Source organism: Crinia signifera, chromosome 1 (genome assembly GCF_055691185.1).
Source record: "Crinia signifera chromosome 1, ASM5569118v1, whole genome shotgun sequence".
Classification (NCBI taxonomy): Eukaryota; Metazoa; Chordata; class Amphibia; order Anura; family Myobatrachidae; genus Crinia; species Crinia signifera.
Genome location: NC_139217.1, coordinates 266,080,066 through 266,097,437, shown reverse-complemented (window position 1 = coordinate 266,097,437; position 17,372 = coordinate 266,080,066). Strand labels below are relative to the sequence as shown.

Below are 17,372 nucleotides of genomic sequence, written 5' to 3'. Positions count from 1 at the left end.
GAAGGAAGGAAAGCTGATTTTGAAGCAGTGATAGAAGCCATAATCTTATCCAATTCCAGCACGAAGAGTACAGATAGGGAGAATGGTAAGGCTTCCAACAACTTCGAGTTATCGGGTTTCCATACCTGAGCCAAAGAGCACATCTTGCTGCCACAATGGCCGCCGATACTTTGGAGGCAAATACCGCTGGATCCATCTTTTTCAGTTTAAAACAAGAGCCTTAGAAGGAGGCTGAGAATTGGTGTCCTTAATTTTTAAGATTAGCCAAATAGATTTAACGAGACTATCCACCCTGGCCTGAGTCATATGATCCTCATCATGGTAACATCCTCAGCTGGGGCATGATCCTCAAGCAGTGCGTCTGCCTGAGGCTCTTTATCTGAGGAATCCTCAGTTGTAGATCCTTCCCTAATTAAGGCATGTGAGGTGCCACGCTGTACAGTAGTGCTTAAGGGTAGGGCACCTAAAGCATGTTGCAGAGAATATGACACCTGTACAAAACTCTGTACAGATTGGGTCAGGCCTTGGACCCAAGCCAGTTCCACCGGTTGAGAAGTACCTGAGGAGTGACTGGAGGGTGCAAAGCTGCTAGCCGAAATCCAATTTCCTCATTGCTGATGAAGGCAGTAGCCCCAGTCAGATTTTAAGGGAACATCCGCAGTGGGCCGGCAGAGAGCAGTGTTCGCAGAGGCCAGGTTCTGTTTAAAAATGGCACCCTGTTCCTCAAAGCAGCAAGTAAATAAAAAGGTCTCTGGAGCACAGAAAGGGTTGTAAGGGGGGGGGGGGGATCTATGGGCTGCACATGGATGGTCGCACACTTGCGGGGCTCATGGCTTCCATCACCCGGAGCTCCCATCCCTGGCTACCCAGAGATCCAGAGAACGTAGAGAGTGATGAGCGAGCAGCAGGAGGGGAGCCCGTAGGAGGCCGCTGCGCAAGAAGATCTGGAGAGGGGACCGCAGATAGAGCGGAGATAGTCGGGAGAGGAGGTCAGAGGAGGCCCACAGCCACAGCTCAAGATCCAGAGGAGGCCCCCCGGCAAGGATGCAGCTGTGCCCCCCCCCTCCAGCGTGAACGCGCCTGTGGCCCCCGATGCAGGATGAGGCAGCGCTCCCCCATTGGCAATGGCAGGATGCTGCCCCCACTGCATCGGACCAGAGGACCGCAGCCAGAGGTGGGGTGAGACGAAGGAGGATGGCCCCCGTAGCCCCCCCCGGCAATGTTTCACACACTGACACCCCCCCCCCCCACCACCACCACCACCACAGCCTAAAGGGGCCATCCTATTGTGTGCTGTTGATCCCTTCTTTTGTTGTGGTTCTCCTACATGTAGTTGGCGCCGCAAATGGCTGCCTAGGATCTGTGCACTCAGCCATATGTAACCTTGTGTCCCCTGTGTGATAACTATACTGTCTAGGCTTTAACTGCGATGTCTTTGCTCATACTGTTACCTACCTGGCTGCTGCAGCGACCAGTGGCACCGCTGATGGCTGCCTGGGCGCTGTGCAGCTTGGCACTGTTCCCCGCATGTAATGTCTCAATGTGATGTATGTAATGTACCCCCCCCCCCTTTCATCCCTGCTTGATGCTCCACTGTATAGCCACAAAAAATTCCTAGTGTGCACACGCACACATGGCCAATAAGGTTGATTCTATTCTATTCACTTCCAAAGAAATGTATTCTCCTTGGTGCCTGGTGCTCCATCCCTGACTACAAAAAAAAACCCAAGCATCCACTACAGGCCGAATGAAAAATAATGTTTTATTACACAACTTTTTTTATTGAATTCATAAGACAAATATGAGCCACTCTGGAATTTTTTTGCAAATATTTTTGCGCCTCACAGATGTTGGCACTCAAAGGGTTAATAACATTCAATCACTAGCAAGGTATAGTAAGGTGCATCTATTTCATTCTTAATGTGGCCAATAGCCATCTCTGCTGGGAATACAGGTTAATTCATTGAAGCTCAGAAGCCAATGAATTACTTAAAATACAGTGCATGTGTTCCACACTATTCAGTTCAGACATGTGTAGTATAATTATTGCGAAAGAAATTTATATATATAGGGTGCCCTCTGACCTGGTGACACGCGGAAGCTACAGCCCTGGAACGCAAGGCTTGCGAACAGGACCGTGTTACTGGCAGAACACCAGGAAGTGCGGGACACAGGACTTCCGGCATTGCATGCAGCGAGGACTGGGGACGCGCGCCTGGACAGGTGAGCAATTAGTTTACTATTTAGGTGGGGATCGGGGATGGGTTACACTGTTGTTGTTTTACGATTGTGGGCTGCTATCCTGAAGACGGGGTGAATCCCCGAAAGCGCTCGATGTAGCAGAGCTTCTGCCTGCTTATGCCCAATACAGCACTTTTTTTTCTAAACACCAGTTCTGGTATTGTCAGTGTGCCTTCTTTATTGGACATACATATATATATATATATATATATATATAAAGGGATTTTTGTAAGAACTTACCGTTCGAATCCCTTTCTCTGATATGGTCCTGGTGACACAGCTCAACACTGGGATGTAGGAGGGTCCGAAGGAGCCAGGCACCTATCCTAAAGCTTTAGAGGGTAGGCTCCTCCCCTACTGCATCCCTGGACTCTTCAGTTCAACTTTCAAAGCCACTGGAATACATTAACTCAGTACAAACACCTGCACATTATCTGCACATTTTATAACAGAAACTGTTAACTTTTAACCATTTTAACATGAACATCATGAAATTCTGGCATACTTACTGAGCGTAAGGGAGGGATCGCTGTGTCACCAGGACCATATCAGAGAAAGGGATTCGAACGGTAAGTTCTTACAAAAATCCCTTTTTCTCTTTCAATGGTCCTGGTGACACAGCTCAACACTGGGACGTTCCAGAGCCGGTCCTTTGGGAGGGTACGCTCAGGTCTGCAGCTCTCAGCACTGCTCGCCCGAATGATGCGTCCTCCGACGCGAACTCATGGAATCTATAGAATTTGGCAAATGTGTGAACAGATGACCAAGTGGCAGCTCTGCAAACCTGCTCCGCTGTGGCCCCATGTCGAACCGCCCAAGAGGTGGCAACTGACCTGGTGGTATGCGCATTTATTTTGGCCGGTACTGGTCTACCCACTTTGGTGTAAGCAAAGGCTATCATAGACCGCAACCACCTAGCAATAGTCTGCTTAGATGCAGGCCAACCAATTTTGTGTACGTCATACAATACCAACAATGTGTCAGTCTTCCTGACACTCTTCACTCTGTCCACATATATGCGTAAGGCACGCACAACATCCAAAGTTCTCAACTTGTCCCTTTTCTTAGAACCCTCTGGGGGTTGAAACACAGGTAGAACAATCTCCTGATTTAAATGGAAGGTAGATACCACCTTCGGTAAAAACTGAGGCACTGTTCTTAAAACAGCCCTGTCATCATGAAAAATTAAGAAGGGAGATTTACATGATAAAGCTCCCAACTCTGAAACTCTTTTAGCAGATGCTACTGCTAACAAAAACACTAGCTTCCACGTAAGAAACTTAAAGTCAGCCGACCTTAAAGGTTCAAAAGGTGCCTTTTGAAGGCATTCCAAAACCAGTGATAGATCCCAAGGTGCCACTGGTTGCTTGTATGGAGGCTTCAACCTGGATACTCCTTGTAAAAAAGTTTGAATTTCCGGCAAAATGGCTATCTTTTTCTGGAAATAGATGGACAAGGCCGAGATCTGCACCTTCAGTGACTGAAGGCTTAGGCCCGATGAAAAACCATCTTGTAAGAATTCCATCATTCTTGATAGCTTAAAATGAGATGTATGAGCCTTTCTTCTCTCACACCATCGAATGTAAGTCTTCCAGACTCTATAATAATTTGCCGAAGATACAGCTTTTCTGGCCTTTATCATCGTCTGTACTACTGCGTCAGAAAACCCTTTTCTTTTTAAAATGATGGTTTCAATAGCCAGGCCGTCAAAATCAATCGATCTGAATCCAGGTGATTGAATGGGCCTTGTCTTAGAAGGTCTGGTCTCAGAGGTAGACGCCATGAGTCCACAGACAACCTCTGAAGCCTCGAGTACCAGGATCTCCTTGGCCAATCTGGGGCCACTAAGATCACTGGAACCTTCTGCCCTTGTATTTTCTTCAGAAGTCTCGGTAACATTGGTACAGGTGGGAATGCATAAAGGAGATCTCCCTGCCAGTGAATAGTCATGGCATCCACTGCCTCCGCTAGTGGATCCCTTGTTCTGGCATAGAACCTGGGCACTTGACGGTTGATCCTGGATGCCATCAGGTCCACATCCGGAGTTCCCCACCTCGAAGTGATTTGGTGAAACACCTGAGGGTGTAAGCTCCATTCCCCTTCCTTGAGCTCCTCCCTGCTCAGGAAGTCGGCTTCTATATTCTCTATCCCTGGGATGAATATAGCCGATACAGCTGGAACATTCTGTTCCGCCCATAGGAAGATTCTGGACACCTCCCACATGGCCAATCTGCTGCGTGTACCTCCCTGGTGATTCAGATACGCCACAGCTGTGGCATTGTCGGTCTGAATCCTCAAAGGGAGGTTCTGTAACCTGTCTCCCGCCAAGGAAATCACTTTCCAGACAGCTCTCAGCTCCAAGATGTTGATTGGTAACGCTGATTCCTCTGCCGTCCACAGGCCCTGAAGCCTGAGATCCAGGACTACTGCCCCCCAGCCCCTGAGACTGGCGTCGGTAGTTACTATCAACCAGTCCCAGGTCTGTAATGACCGACCCCACTGAAGGGAATCTATTTCTGTCCACCACTTCAAGGATTCTCGGGTGTCCGAAGACAGCACTATCATCTCGGATTTCATGGTCAAAGTGTTTCCTGACCAGGCTGACAAGATGTTCCATTGGAACCTCCGAGAGTGGAACCTGGCAAATTGAAGCGTCTCGAATGACGCCACCATCTTCCCCAGGAGCTTGAGGCACCTCCATACTGAAATGCTCTGAGCCCTGAGAATCTCCTGGACTAGGGTGACCAGATCCCTGGCCTTTACCTCCGTGAGGAATACCCGATGAAGATGGGTGTCTAGTATGACTCCCAGGAATTGGAGCCTTTGCGACGGTACCAACTGAGATTTTTGCAAATTTAAAATCCAGCCGTGAGCCTGCAAAAAACTGATGGCCTCTGCCAAGTGACTCTGCAGCATGACTGCTGACTCTGCTTTGAACAGGAGATCGTCCAAATAGGGTATGACTGTGATTCCCCTGAGCCTCAGCACCGCCGCCATTACTGACATTATCTTTGTGAATACCCTTGGCGCGGTTGCTAGCCCAAAGGGTAACGCCCGGAATTGTAAATGCAGGTCTCCTATGGCAAACCTCAATAAGGTCTGATGCTCCGGGTGTATAGGAACGTGCAAATATGCGTCCTGGACATCCATGGACGCCAAAAATTCTCCCTGGTCCAGACTCAGGAGTACTGACCGTAGGGACTCCATTTTGAAATGGTCTACCCATAAATGAACATTTAGGGATTTCAAATTTAGTATTGGTCTGAAAGACCCGTCTGGTTTGGGCACCAGGAACAGCGTGGAGTAAAAGCCTTTCTTCCACTCTGCCCTGGGGACTGGTGTAACCACCCCTTTCTCCAAAAGGGAGTGAGCTGCTCTCACAAGAGCTGTACGAAGCCGTGCCTCCTTTGGTAAGGATGTGGGGATGAACCTCTTCGGAGGCGGCCCTCTGTAAGGGATTTTGTAACCCTGTGTTATAATATCTAACACCCAGGCATCCTGGCCTAAAGCAGTCCAAGCGTCCCTGAAGAGTGTGAGACGCCCCCCCACTTTTGTCACTGTCGGGCGAAGCCCCTGACAGTCATGCAGAGGGTTTATCCTCTCCTTTTGTGGCTGGCTTCTTGTGAAAAGAGCCAAATTTTGACTTCTGTGTCTTGCCTCTAGAGGACTGAAACCTTCCCCTGAAAGACTGTCCTCGAAAGGACGCACCACCTCTAGGGGAGGGCCGAAAGGACGGCTTAAAAGCAGAAAATCTTGACATCTGCTTTGCTGAGGAGGCCGGCAGGAATGTACTTTTGCCGCCCGTGGCCTGTTTTATAATCTCCTCTAGCTCGGTACCAAAGAGTACCTTTCCTTTGAAGGCTAATGTTTCCAGAGCCTTCTTGGACTCATTGTCTGCTTCCCAGGCTTTAAGCCAAAGCACTCTCCTGGCATTAATGGAGACTGTGGACACTCTGGTAGCCATTTTAATAGCTTCCTCCTCTGCTTCCACTGCATATTCTGCTGCTGCCTTAATCTTTTCTGCAAGCAGTAATGCACCAGGGTCAGCCTGCAGCACGGTGCATAATTCACCAGCCCACTCTATCATGGCCTTAGAGACCCAGGCTGAAGCAATAAGGGGCCGTAAGGTAAACCCCACCCCTTCAAAGATAGCTTTGAGGTTTCCCTCCAGCTTTTTATCCACAGAATCTTTGAAAGCTGCACCGCCCTGTACTGGTAATACAGTAGCCTTGGACAAACGTGCCACTGAAGCATCCACCACTGGGACCTTTTCCCAGAGCACCGCATGAGACTCTGGCATGGGGTACAGACTAAGGAATCGCTTAGGCATCTGAAGCCTCTTATCAGGAGTTTTCCAAGCTCCTTCTAATAATTCCTGTAACCCCTCATCTGAAGGAAAAGTAACAGCCTCCTTCCGCTGTCGCTTAAAAACACCCTTAACAGGAGTCTTATCCTCCACAGTCAGCTTTAAAGCCTGCTTCACAGCTACAATGAGATCCTCTATACCAGCAGCAGAGTTCTCTTCCAAATCATCACCCTGATCCCAGGGGATGTCAGTATACTCTCCTTCCTCTTCATCTACCACAGTAGTTAAAGCATAAGACCTTCTAGGGGTCCCTGCCACATCATCCATTTTGTCCAGCATTTCACTGAACCTGTTAATCCCTTTTGCAGTATCCTGCATCACCTGAATCAGTGCAGGATCTGCCTGGGTAAGAGGCAAGGAGCCAGACGACTGCTGAGATGATGGCATAGGTCTCTGTGATTCTACCAGCCCATCACTCTGCCTGTCCAAAAGCTGCACCAAAGCGTTTACTGACCTGCCTAGGGCCCTGGCCCACGCAGGTTCCATATGCTCTGCCCTATGGGGATCGCTGCCCATGGGTCTCACATCAGCGCAAGTAATACATAAGCCCCCCTTGGCCATCTGCTCAGGGACAAACTTTTGTGTGCAAACATTGCACGCGCTCAGTGCATTAAGGGCTCCCTCCCCCAAAACCACAGCCTGATGCTCAGACATGATGCAAGTGATAATTGTATATCTATCAGTATATACAGTGCAAACAATTGTACAAGCGCTTATACAAAGTCAATGCACCCAGTCACTTAGCTGTCTGTAGGTTTCTCTGCGGGGAAGCGATGCCCAGGAAATCCAAGTCACTCTGCCAGGATCAATTCGCCAGCTCAGCTCCGCTGCAAGCGTTCTGAAAGGCGCCAAAGTCAGAGTGAAGGAAGAGACCAAAGTCCCTGCTGCTGCGGGGTCCGTGACCTTTTGGCGCCAACCACCCCCAGCTAGCCGCTCCTTAGGTAGGATTTCCTTGTTCCAGTGTCTCCCCCTCAAATGGGGACCACTTGGAACATGCCTGTCACAGCGCTGCTGTCCTCTCAGTCAGGAGCTCAGCGTGTAAGCTCCGCATAAAATGGCCGCCGCCATCACGGAGCGCCTGTCCCCCATGATCCCCACCTAACTGTGGAGCCGGTTTCAGGCAGCTCCGGAGCCCAGGCAGCCTCTTAATAGAGGCTATGAGCGCAGCACAGGGAGACCAGACAGCGTCTACCCTGTGCACAGATAGCTGACAGGACGCGCTTCTGTCAGCTCCTGCTGCGCTAGCAGTGTGAGGATTCACTATGAAAATCCTCACACTGTGCCTACCTAGCTAGGGTAATAGTTAATAAAATAATAAAAATCCCCTAACTACTCTAATTCTTCGGCTGCTCCTGCAGCCCTTTAGAATAGCACCCACTCCAGTGGGCACCTAACACGAACTGAAGAGTCCAGGGATGCAGTAGGGGAGGAGCCTACCCTCTAAAGCTTTAGGATAGGTGCCTGGCTCCTTCGGACCCTCCTACATCCCAGTGTTGAGCTGTGTCACCAGGACCATTGAAAGAGAAATATATATATATATAGACTTCGAAATGACGCGGCACTCCAGACCAAACAATCGGTGCAAAAAGACTTTATTTTTCAAGCAGCAACGTTTCAATACGTGGGTATTTTCTTCAGGCTTAACACACAAGTGAATGAAACTATATTTATAGCAAACAGGTGCATCCTGCGTCAGTGGGACCACCCACCAGCGCAGCCACGTACAGGTGAGATTCCACCCCCTCCTCTGCCTCAATGCGGCTGATTGGCTGGGGTCTCACCTGAAAGTGTCATACAGGCAATCAGTGATAAAAATACTGTGCAAAAAGCAAGTTTATAAAGTACATATAGAAAAGACTAACAAATATACATTATTTAAAAAGACATCTCCAACAAATATATAGAAAAGGTTTATTATCTAGCCACCATATCCTACCCAACAATTATATAGAGAAAAAAGCGCATATGAATATGCGTAATACACATATATCTTTTAAACGTGTATGGTGAACATATAATAATTTTAGTGATGTCTGCATATTCAACAGACCAATATGAATATAAAGAAGAAAAAATATATACAAGATAAGAAAAAATATATAGGTATACAAGGGGGAGAACCTACTACCAAGTGAAAGACGAAAGTAGGGAAATACTGGTTCTCAATATGACTAACTGCCATCAAGTCATGAAATATAAAATTATTATATACACACAAGGATTTTTTGAGATCAAATATCTTATTTGCTTATTTATAAAAGAACATTAATGCCTGAATATTCATTAAGTCCCCGCGGGGATACCGTACCCAATCTAGCTATCCAGCGTGCCTCACACTTTAATAATGACAGTCCCCTATTTCCACCTCGAAGTGAGGCTGGAATATGGTCTATCATTCTATACTTTAAAGAAGACAGATTGTGTTTAGCCTCAATAAAGTGGCGGGGGACCGGCTGGTCACTCGACCCTTTACTAAGTGCAATGCGTATCGATGATCGGTGTGCTGTCATCCTTTCCTTAAAGGGTCTCTCGGTTTTCCCGATGTAGGAGAGCCCACACGGACAAATAATTTGATACACGGTGTGTGTGGTGTTACATGTCAACAAATGTCGAATGGGTATCGGTCTCCCAGTTTGGGGATGATTAAATGAGGCTCCCTCATTTAATCATCCCCAAACTGGGAGACCGATACCCATTCGACATTTGTTGACATGTAACACCACACACACCGTGTATCAAATTATTTGTCCGTGTGGGCTCTCCTACATCGGGAAAACCGAGAGACCCTTTAAGGAAAGGATGACAGCACACCGATCATCGATACGCATTGCACTTAGTAAAGGGTCGAGTGACCAGCCGGTCCCCCGCCACTTTATTGAGGCTAAACACAATCTGTCTTCTTTAAAGTATAGAATGATAGACCATATTCCAGCCTCACTTCGAGGTGGAAATAGGGGACTGTCATTATTAAAGTGTGAGGCACGCTGGATAGCTAGATTGGGTACGGTATCCCCGCGGGGACTTAATGAATATTCAGGCATTAATGTTCTTTTATAAATAAGCAAATAAGATATTTGATCTCAAAAAATCCTTGTGTGTATATAATAATTTTATATTTCATGACTTGATGGCAGTTAGTCATATTGAGAACCAGTATTTCCCTACTTTCGTCTTTCACTTGGTAGTAGGTTCTCCCCCTTGTATACCTATATATTTTTTCTTATCTTGTATATATTTTTTCTTCTTTATATTCATATTGGTCTGTTGAATATGCAGACATCACTAAAATTATTATATGTTCACCATACACGTTTAAAAGATATATGTGTATTACGCATATTCATATGCGCTTTTTTCTCTATATAATTGTTGGGTAGGATATGGTGGCTAGATAATAAACCTTTTCTATATATTTGTTGGAGATGTCTTTTTAAATAATGTATATTTGTTAGTCTTTTCTATATGTACTTTATAAACTTGCTTTTTGCACAGTATTTTTATCACTGATTGCCTGTATGACACTTTCAGGTGAGACCCCAGCCAATCAGCCGCATTGAGGCAGAGGAGGGGGTGGAATCTCACCTGTACGTGGCTGCGCTGGTGGGTGGTCCCACTGACGCAGGATGCACCTGTTTGCTATAAATATAGTTTCATTCACTTGTGTGTTAAGCCTGAAGAAAATACCCACGTATTGAAACGTTGCTGCTTGAAAAATAAAGTCTTTTTGCACCGATTGTTTGGTCTGGAGTGCCGCGTCATTTCGAAGTCTGTATCTACCCCTGGACGAAGGCACCTGCAAAGTTGATTATTTTCGGAGGTGTGCCCGGCATACAAACAAAGTCTATATATATATATATATATATATATATATATATATATATATATATATATATATATATATATATATATATATATATATATATATATATATACATACATATATATATACATACATACATACATACATACATACATACATACATACATACATACATACATACATACATACATACATACATACATACATACATACATACACACATATATATATATATATATATATACATATACATATATATATATATATTAATTTCTAATATACACTTAACAAAAAAGTGCACTAGAAATAATGTAATGGTTTCTTAAAAAGATAACACAAAACCACCTGTTCTTAGAAAATTTGAAACTTCGACACCAGCAGCTGCACAATTTTAGAAAAGACGTTTAAAACTAGGTCACTCACCCTGCGTTGTACTCCAATCAAGGCCACCAACAAAAAGTTTTCTGCAAAACAAAGGGTAAATAAATTACCTTCTAGCATGATTTAAAGAACATTAGATCTAAGGCAACCACTACTATATGTCAGTCACCCTCAACCAAAGTCGCAAGGGACATTAATTATATGCGCCATGCTGTGAATAGCGCCGGGAGAGAGCTCCCAGAGCTGTTTTAATCAGTGCCCGCTAATTTGTAGAATGCTAGTACTGTGTGTGGCTGTTTAGTCGCGAGTAACAGCATTTTCCTTAAACTAGCATTGCCGGGACTGGCTGGAGATGTCACTCAAAGATGCAAAGGCAAAAAAGGGTACTTGTGTACTAGGACGGCGCCCATCGCATCGCAAACCATAAGGCATGCGATGGTATGAAATTTTAAATTGTATACCATCGAATTGTATGCCATTCTATTGCATATACAATGGTATGTGATTTAAAATTGTATAAGCACCCTAATGGGTTTTCCCACGTTAACAGTGGCCCCTATAAGTTAAACGTGTTGGGTGCTTAATATGTTAAAAGCACCCCCACTATCAACGCCAACCCGAAGTGTGGCGAGCGGCAGCGGTGCGCGTCCTACGCCCTTTTCATACCCCCATTATCCACGTTGGCATGGAGTTGATTTTATATAGTGTGGTGAGCGCAGCAAGCCACCGAGCCCGAAGCATGGCGAGCCCCACGGAATACATGTAAAGTAATACGCGTGCGCTCGCCACGCTTCGGGTTCACGTTCATAGTGGGGGTGCATTGAATATTGTAAGCCCCCATTAGGGTGCTTATACAATAAAACATCGTATAGGGGGCTTATACAATTTTGCATCGGGTGTATGCCATGCAATGCGATATGTCGTGCGACCAAATATCGTGGGCGCCGTGCTAGTACACAAGTACCCAAAAAAGTTTTTTTGCAATTTGGCTGCCATATGTGAAGTCCCTGCCAGAATCCACCAAAACTAACCTTAGAAAAGCCGTCCAACTAATGTCCTGGCACAACCTATGCTTTTGCAAGATAACGCACCCCCCTTTTGACGGAAACTCTCCGTTACTTGCTGGAATGTGTATCTAAGTGCTCATTTAATTATAATTTTGTTTAAGGAAATGTATGACATGACCTACTATAAAAAAAAAAAAATAGCATTGTTTTGTTGGATTTCTGGAAACTGCAATAGTATTTCTGGATGGTGCCCATCACCACCTGTCATTGTCTGGTTGTCTTACTTTGTATACAGTCAGACGGGCACACTCCTCACATGGTAGGGGGCTTTGCATTAGATGGGCACACTGGGGATTACCCCAGTTCCCCTTGGACCAGTCCAACTCTGGGTATAAATGAGACAATTAGTTGTGGATCCCCAAATGCACCTATTTGGAAATGTAATTATGATTATGGCTGATAAACAGTTACTTGTAGCTTCATGGCTCACCACCATACCCCTCTTTGTTTGGACCCAAAATATATACATTTTTGGTCAAAAACACATATGGTGGAATGTTATAGTGCCCAAATCTACCAGAGGTGTGGAATGCTGACTGAACTACTTTTTCTCAAAGCGGCAATCATTTACCTTAGAAATGATTGCTGCTTTAATAATTTGCCTAGCGTCTCGCAACTGCAGTGACCTTAAATGCTATAACATCTCGCCAATACAATCTTTGATAAGTTCATGGACCCATGTGCCTACTTAGACACTTACATTTTACAATCATCTTCTCTGAAAAAAAAAAAAAAAAAAACAATGAGTTAAGTTTTAACAGAAAAAAATCAGAATGGTAAAGCTTTCACAAATATCCTGTACATGACGGTAGGATAAATGTCACATATATCAATTTGTAGACTGGTCATGTAAAAAGACAATAGTGTGGGAGGCTTTCATGTTGCTTTGTTATATTTGATTGTTGTACAGAAAATAAATTACACCATGATCTGAACCGAAGAAAACCTTTGATTAAGCTATGGCACTGACCTTCTTTTGTTGCTAGCCTATGTTATAATACATGTTGGATGAACCTTGTGATAATGTATGGGTTGCTCAATAGGCACACTAATTTGGTTATTGAGGTCTGATATAATATACATACATATAATATACATAAGCTGGCATCCCTAATTTTAAATTAAAAAATGTCGCCCCACTACCCGCACTCCCCCAAGGAGGCTGCGCCGCACATTCACTTACCAGTGAGGGCAGGGGTGTGCGTTTAGCTGGGATGCCTCTGAAAGCAGGCGGCCTGGTGTGCAATGCTCATGGAGATGGCAGAAGTGGGCAGACAGCAGCGAGCTACTGCCTGAGCATCAGGAACAGTCTGGCAGCATTTGAGCGGGGGGGGGGGGGGGGGGGGGGGGGGGGGCATTCAGGGGTGGGACGGTGCAAGGGACCGTGCACCAGGACCCCAAAGGAAATAGAAAATCTTTGGTTGGGTAATATAGGGGCATCAAGGGATGCTGTATGGTAGAGATCAGGTAGCTGCCCATCTTTCAGTCTACATTTCTCAACCTGAAGTAGTTTTGGGTAAAATTACACTGTCAGCTGCATGTGTTTCTAAATAACATACTTTAAAGTGCTGTATTGGTAAACGACTATAGTTTAGATTCTTTTAATACCACATTTTTTGAATTGCTATGGTAAACATAGAAACATAGAATTTGACGGCAGATAAGAACTGCTTGGCTTATCTAGTCTGCCCCTTTTTTTAAACATGTTACCTCAAACCATATTTGATCCTTATGTCTTTGTAAGGATATCAATATGCCTATCCCAAGCATGTTTAAATTGTTCTACTGTATTCGCGTCTACCACCTCTGATGGTAGGCTATTCCACTTATCTGCTACGCTTTCTGTTTAGTAATTATTCCTCAAATTTCCCCTGAATCTTCCTCCCTCTAGTTTCAGTGCATGTCCTCGTGTTCTGCTGCTCCTCTTCCTGTGAAGAATGTCTCCCACCTGTACCTTGTTAAAGCCCTTGATATATTTGAAAGTTTCTATCATATCCCCCCTTTCCCTTCTCTGCTCTAAAGTATACATATTAAGATCTTAAGCAGATTGGATTGTTGCTTGTGTAAGCAGAAACTGCCAGGTACATAAAAATGTACCAATATAAGATACAATATAATTTTAATTTTCTTTTACAACTGCGTTTTGTTTCTGAAAAACATGCCCTTATGCTTTACACTAGATGTACAACCAGCAGGTGATAAAGAAAACAAACCAAAAATAGTCAAGCAACAATCATGTGTGCCTTCTGCCTCATTAGGGAAGCCAGGGGGGGATTACATTGATAATAGTGCTGGGAATAGGAGAATGAGTCCCGTGGGCCACCCCTCGCACAGTTCTGGGTTCCCCATGGGGCTGCCTGGGCACCGTGTGTGTGTGCAGGTCCTACACCTCCTACTCATCAGAAGAATAAACAGGTGCCGCAGATGTAAATTGCCAAACAATGGAAGAACCCGTCAGACCGGTTATTAAGCCAAAACCTCGGAGCCAAATACAGAGCAGGTCTCCCGTAAGAATCTGGATGTGCTGGGCTGGATGGAGCCCTGGGCTACTCAGTCACCTACTGCAGCCATGCTCCCCTCACACACCGCCGGCCGCCGAATGGCAAAGCAGGGGGCGCGTGCTGCAAGCCGGGCGCGGGTGCCGGGTGAATGAGGGGGCCCTGTAACACCCGCCTATGTCTCTCACACCCCCGGCACATGTGCTCAGCAAGCAGCTGGTGCGCAGTTGGCCATGGCTTATGCCCTTCCCTCGTGTCTTCCGGAACACGGAGGCCTAATCACCGGCACGGCCTGCCTTCAGTCGGGCTTTCCTGCCCGCCCAGGCCGCGCAGCCGCTCACACTTTCTCAGGGTCACAGCACTTACCCCCGCAGTTACCCCATCCTACGCTTCGGGTCCAGCTGCCCTGGCTCCCTCACCCCTCAGCTACTCACCCGACCTCGTCCGCGCCCTGGTTGTTCATTTCTCCTCAGCCGCTTCTGTGTCTCTGCCGCTTCTCTCAGCAGCACTAGCTCCTCCGACCAACGGTAACACAGCGCGAGGCTACGGGGTTTCCAGGCAGGGGGCAGCGTCACCGTCATCACGTACACGTAGAGCGCACACTGCAGGGAATTATTGTACACTAGAGGACAATGTGTAATTACTGTCCAGGGTGCAGGAAAGACGCCATTTTTCTGGAGTCAAATCTCTAGGCCACCAGGCACCAGCTGTAACTGTGTTTATCTATAGTTTGCAAACTGTTGAACTATATATAAATAAATATATATATATATATATATATATATATATATATATATATATATATATATAGAACTAGAAGGATTTTGAAAACAGGCGCTTCATAGTGCAGTAAGCGTTTTTAAATTGTATTTATTCAGGTGAAAATGAACAATAAAACAGGGATAGGGTAGACGTATCAGAATGAGCGGTATCGACAACCGCAGTGCATACAGCATAAACGTGGTGCAGGGCACCGGAGATACGGAGCCGGCGAACACTCGATGCACCTTCTTAGTAGTGACGTCGCTAGGCCACGCCCCAACTCGTTTCGTCATCGAAGTTACTAAGAAGGTGCATTGAGTGTTCACCGGCTCCGTATCTCCGGTGCCCTGCACCACGTTTATGCTGTATGTACTGCGGTTGTCGAGACCGCTCATTCTGGTATGTCTACCCTATCCCTGTTTTATTGTTCATTTTCACCTGAATAAATACAATTTTAAAAACGCTTACTGCACTATGAAGCGCCTGTTTTCAAAATCCTTCTAGTTCTATATATATATATATATATATATATATATATATATATATATAATGTACAATATCTCCAGAATTTGCGCTATGCTGTATTGGTCGCTTGATAACACTTAATCCCCTACTAGAGAGATCAAAAAGCAAATATCCAAACCAAAAGTGTTATATAGCGCCCTGTGTATTGGTCAGGATAATTCCTGTCTTTCCTTTACAATATCAAATGGACCATAAATAATTTCAAAGTAGAAAACATTTATTTAAAACATTTAAAACAGAAACCTCATAATATCTTATGAATGGTTCTTCTAATACAGGTGTATTCTTGGTTTATGGATCACAAAAGTAGTCAATGGTTACACAACGCGTTTCGGCTCTTTATGAGACTTCATCAGGGGTGTAAATAGTATTGTAGTGAATCTTTTAAATTCTCTAATCGACAGTCTAGTACGATTGTAGTGGTAGTTTATCCGGTTAGATATTCAAAATGTATACTTATTATGTCTTTTAGTATCGATAACTTTGTTGATTAGTAGTGTATGTTCAAGCTGTTTGGCTACGGTAGAATTGGACCCGATTATCTTTAGTTTGAGAAATGATATTTAAGAAACAAACGGTGTCCGATAAGGGATTTGTAGAACTTCTATTAGAATCTTCGGATATTAAGATACCGTTAATAGAGATAGTTAGCTCTAAATCGATGGTCGGTTTTTAAGTATTGAAGTGTGGTCCCATTAAAATATAATCAGGGATGAACTCAAGTTCTAATATGCGATCTCCTTGATGTATATTCGATGATCTTAAGTATGTTCTAAAAATCTTAGGGTGATGGGCGGTGCCCAATTTAAAATTTGTGAAACTTCTATTGGAATGGTTAGGGTAATTATATACCGTATAGTGAGATAATTCACTCTAAAAGAGTGGTAGGTTTTTTAGTATTGAAGTGCAGTCCCCTTATAATATAAACAGGGAAAATCTCCAATATCCAAATTGCGGTCTCCTTGAAGAACACAGGAGTATGAATGTGGTCTATAATAAAAGGAAAATGACCTTTCTGGCTCCTGGAGGTGTGTGCTCTCCTGTGTCCAAACACCTTGGTGTTTGGACACAGGAGAGCACACACCTCCAGGAGCCAGAAAGGTCATTTTCCTTTTATTATAGACCACATTCATACTCCTGTGTTCTTCAAGGAGACCGCAATTTGGATATTGGAGATTTTCCCTGTTTATATTATAAGGGGACTGCACTTCAATACTAAAAAACCTACCACTCTTTTAGAGTGAATTATCTCACTATACGGTATATAATTACCCTAACCATTCCAATAGAAGTTTCACAAATTTTAAATTGGGCACCGCCCATCGCCCTAAGATTTTTAGAACATACTTAAGATCATCGAATATACATCAAGGAGATCGCATATTAGAACTTGAGTTCATCCCTGATTATATTTTAATGGGACCACACTTCAATACTTAAAAACCGACCATCGATTTAGAGCTAACTATCTCTATTAACGGTATCTTAATATCCGAAGATTCTAATAGAAGTTCTACAAATCCCTTATCGGACACCGTTTGTTTCTCAAATATCATTTCTCAAACTAAAGATAATCGGGTCCAATTCTACCGTAGCCAAACAGCTTGAACATACACTACTAATCAACAAAGTTATCGATACTAAAAGACATAATAAGTATACATTTTGAATATCTAACCGGATAAACTACCACTACAATCGTACTAGACTGT

The 17,372-nt window shown here is 44.7% G+C and overlaps 1 protein-coding gene across 7 annotated transcripts in view; it reads right to left on the bottom strand.

Moving 5' to 3' along the window:
• The window catches only part of DAZAP1 (DAZ associated protein 1), a 39,172-nt gene extending 24,224 nt beyond the window's left edge, over window positions 1-14,948 (bottom strand). For 6 of the 7 annotated variants that reach the window (XM_083182873.1, XM_083182883.1, XM_083182916.1 and 3 more), the window contains exons 1-3: window positions 14,808-14,947; window positions 12,576-12,593; window positions 10,851-10,891 (exon numbers count right to left, since the gene is read on the bottom strand). In XM_083182873.1, coding sequence (XP_083038999.1) covers window positions 10,851-10,891; window positions 12,576-12,593; window positions 14,808-14,836 — 88 coding nt within the window. In that variant the 5' untranslated portion in view covers window positions 14,837-14,947. Of the gene's footprint in view, window positions 1-10,850; window positions 10,892-12,575; window positions 12,594-14,807 lie in introns of all 7 variants that reach the window. The other variant, XM_083182891.1, reaches the window with a different exon arrangement.
• Between the last annotated feature and the right edge of the window lie 2,424 nt (window positions 14,949-17,372).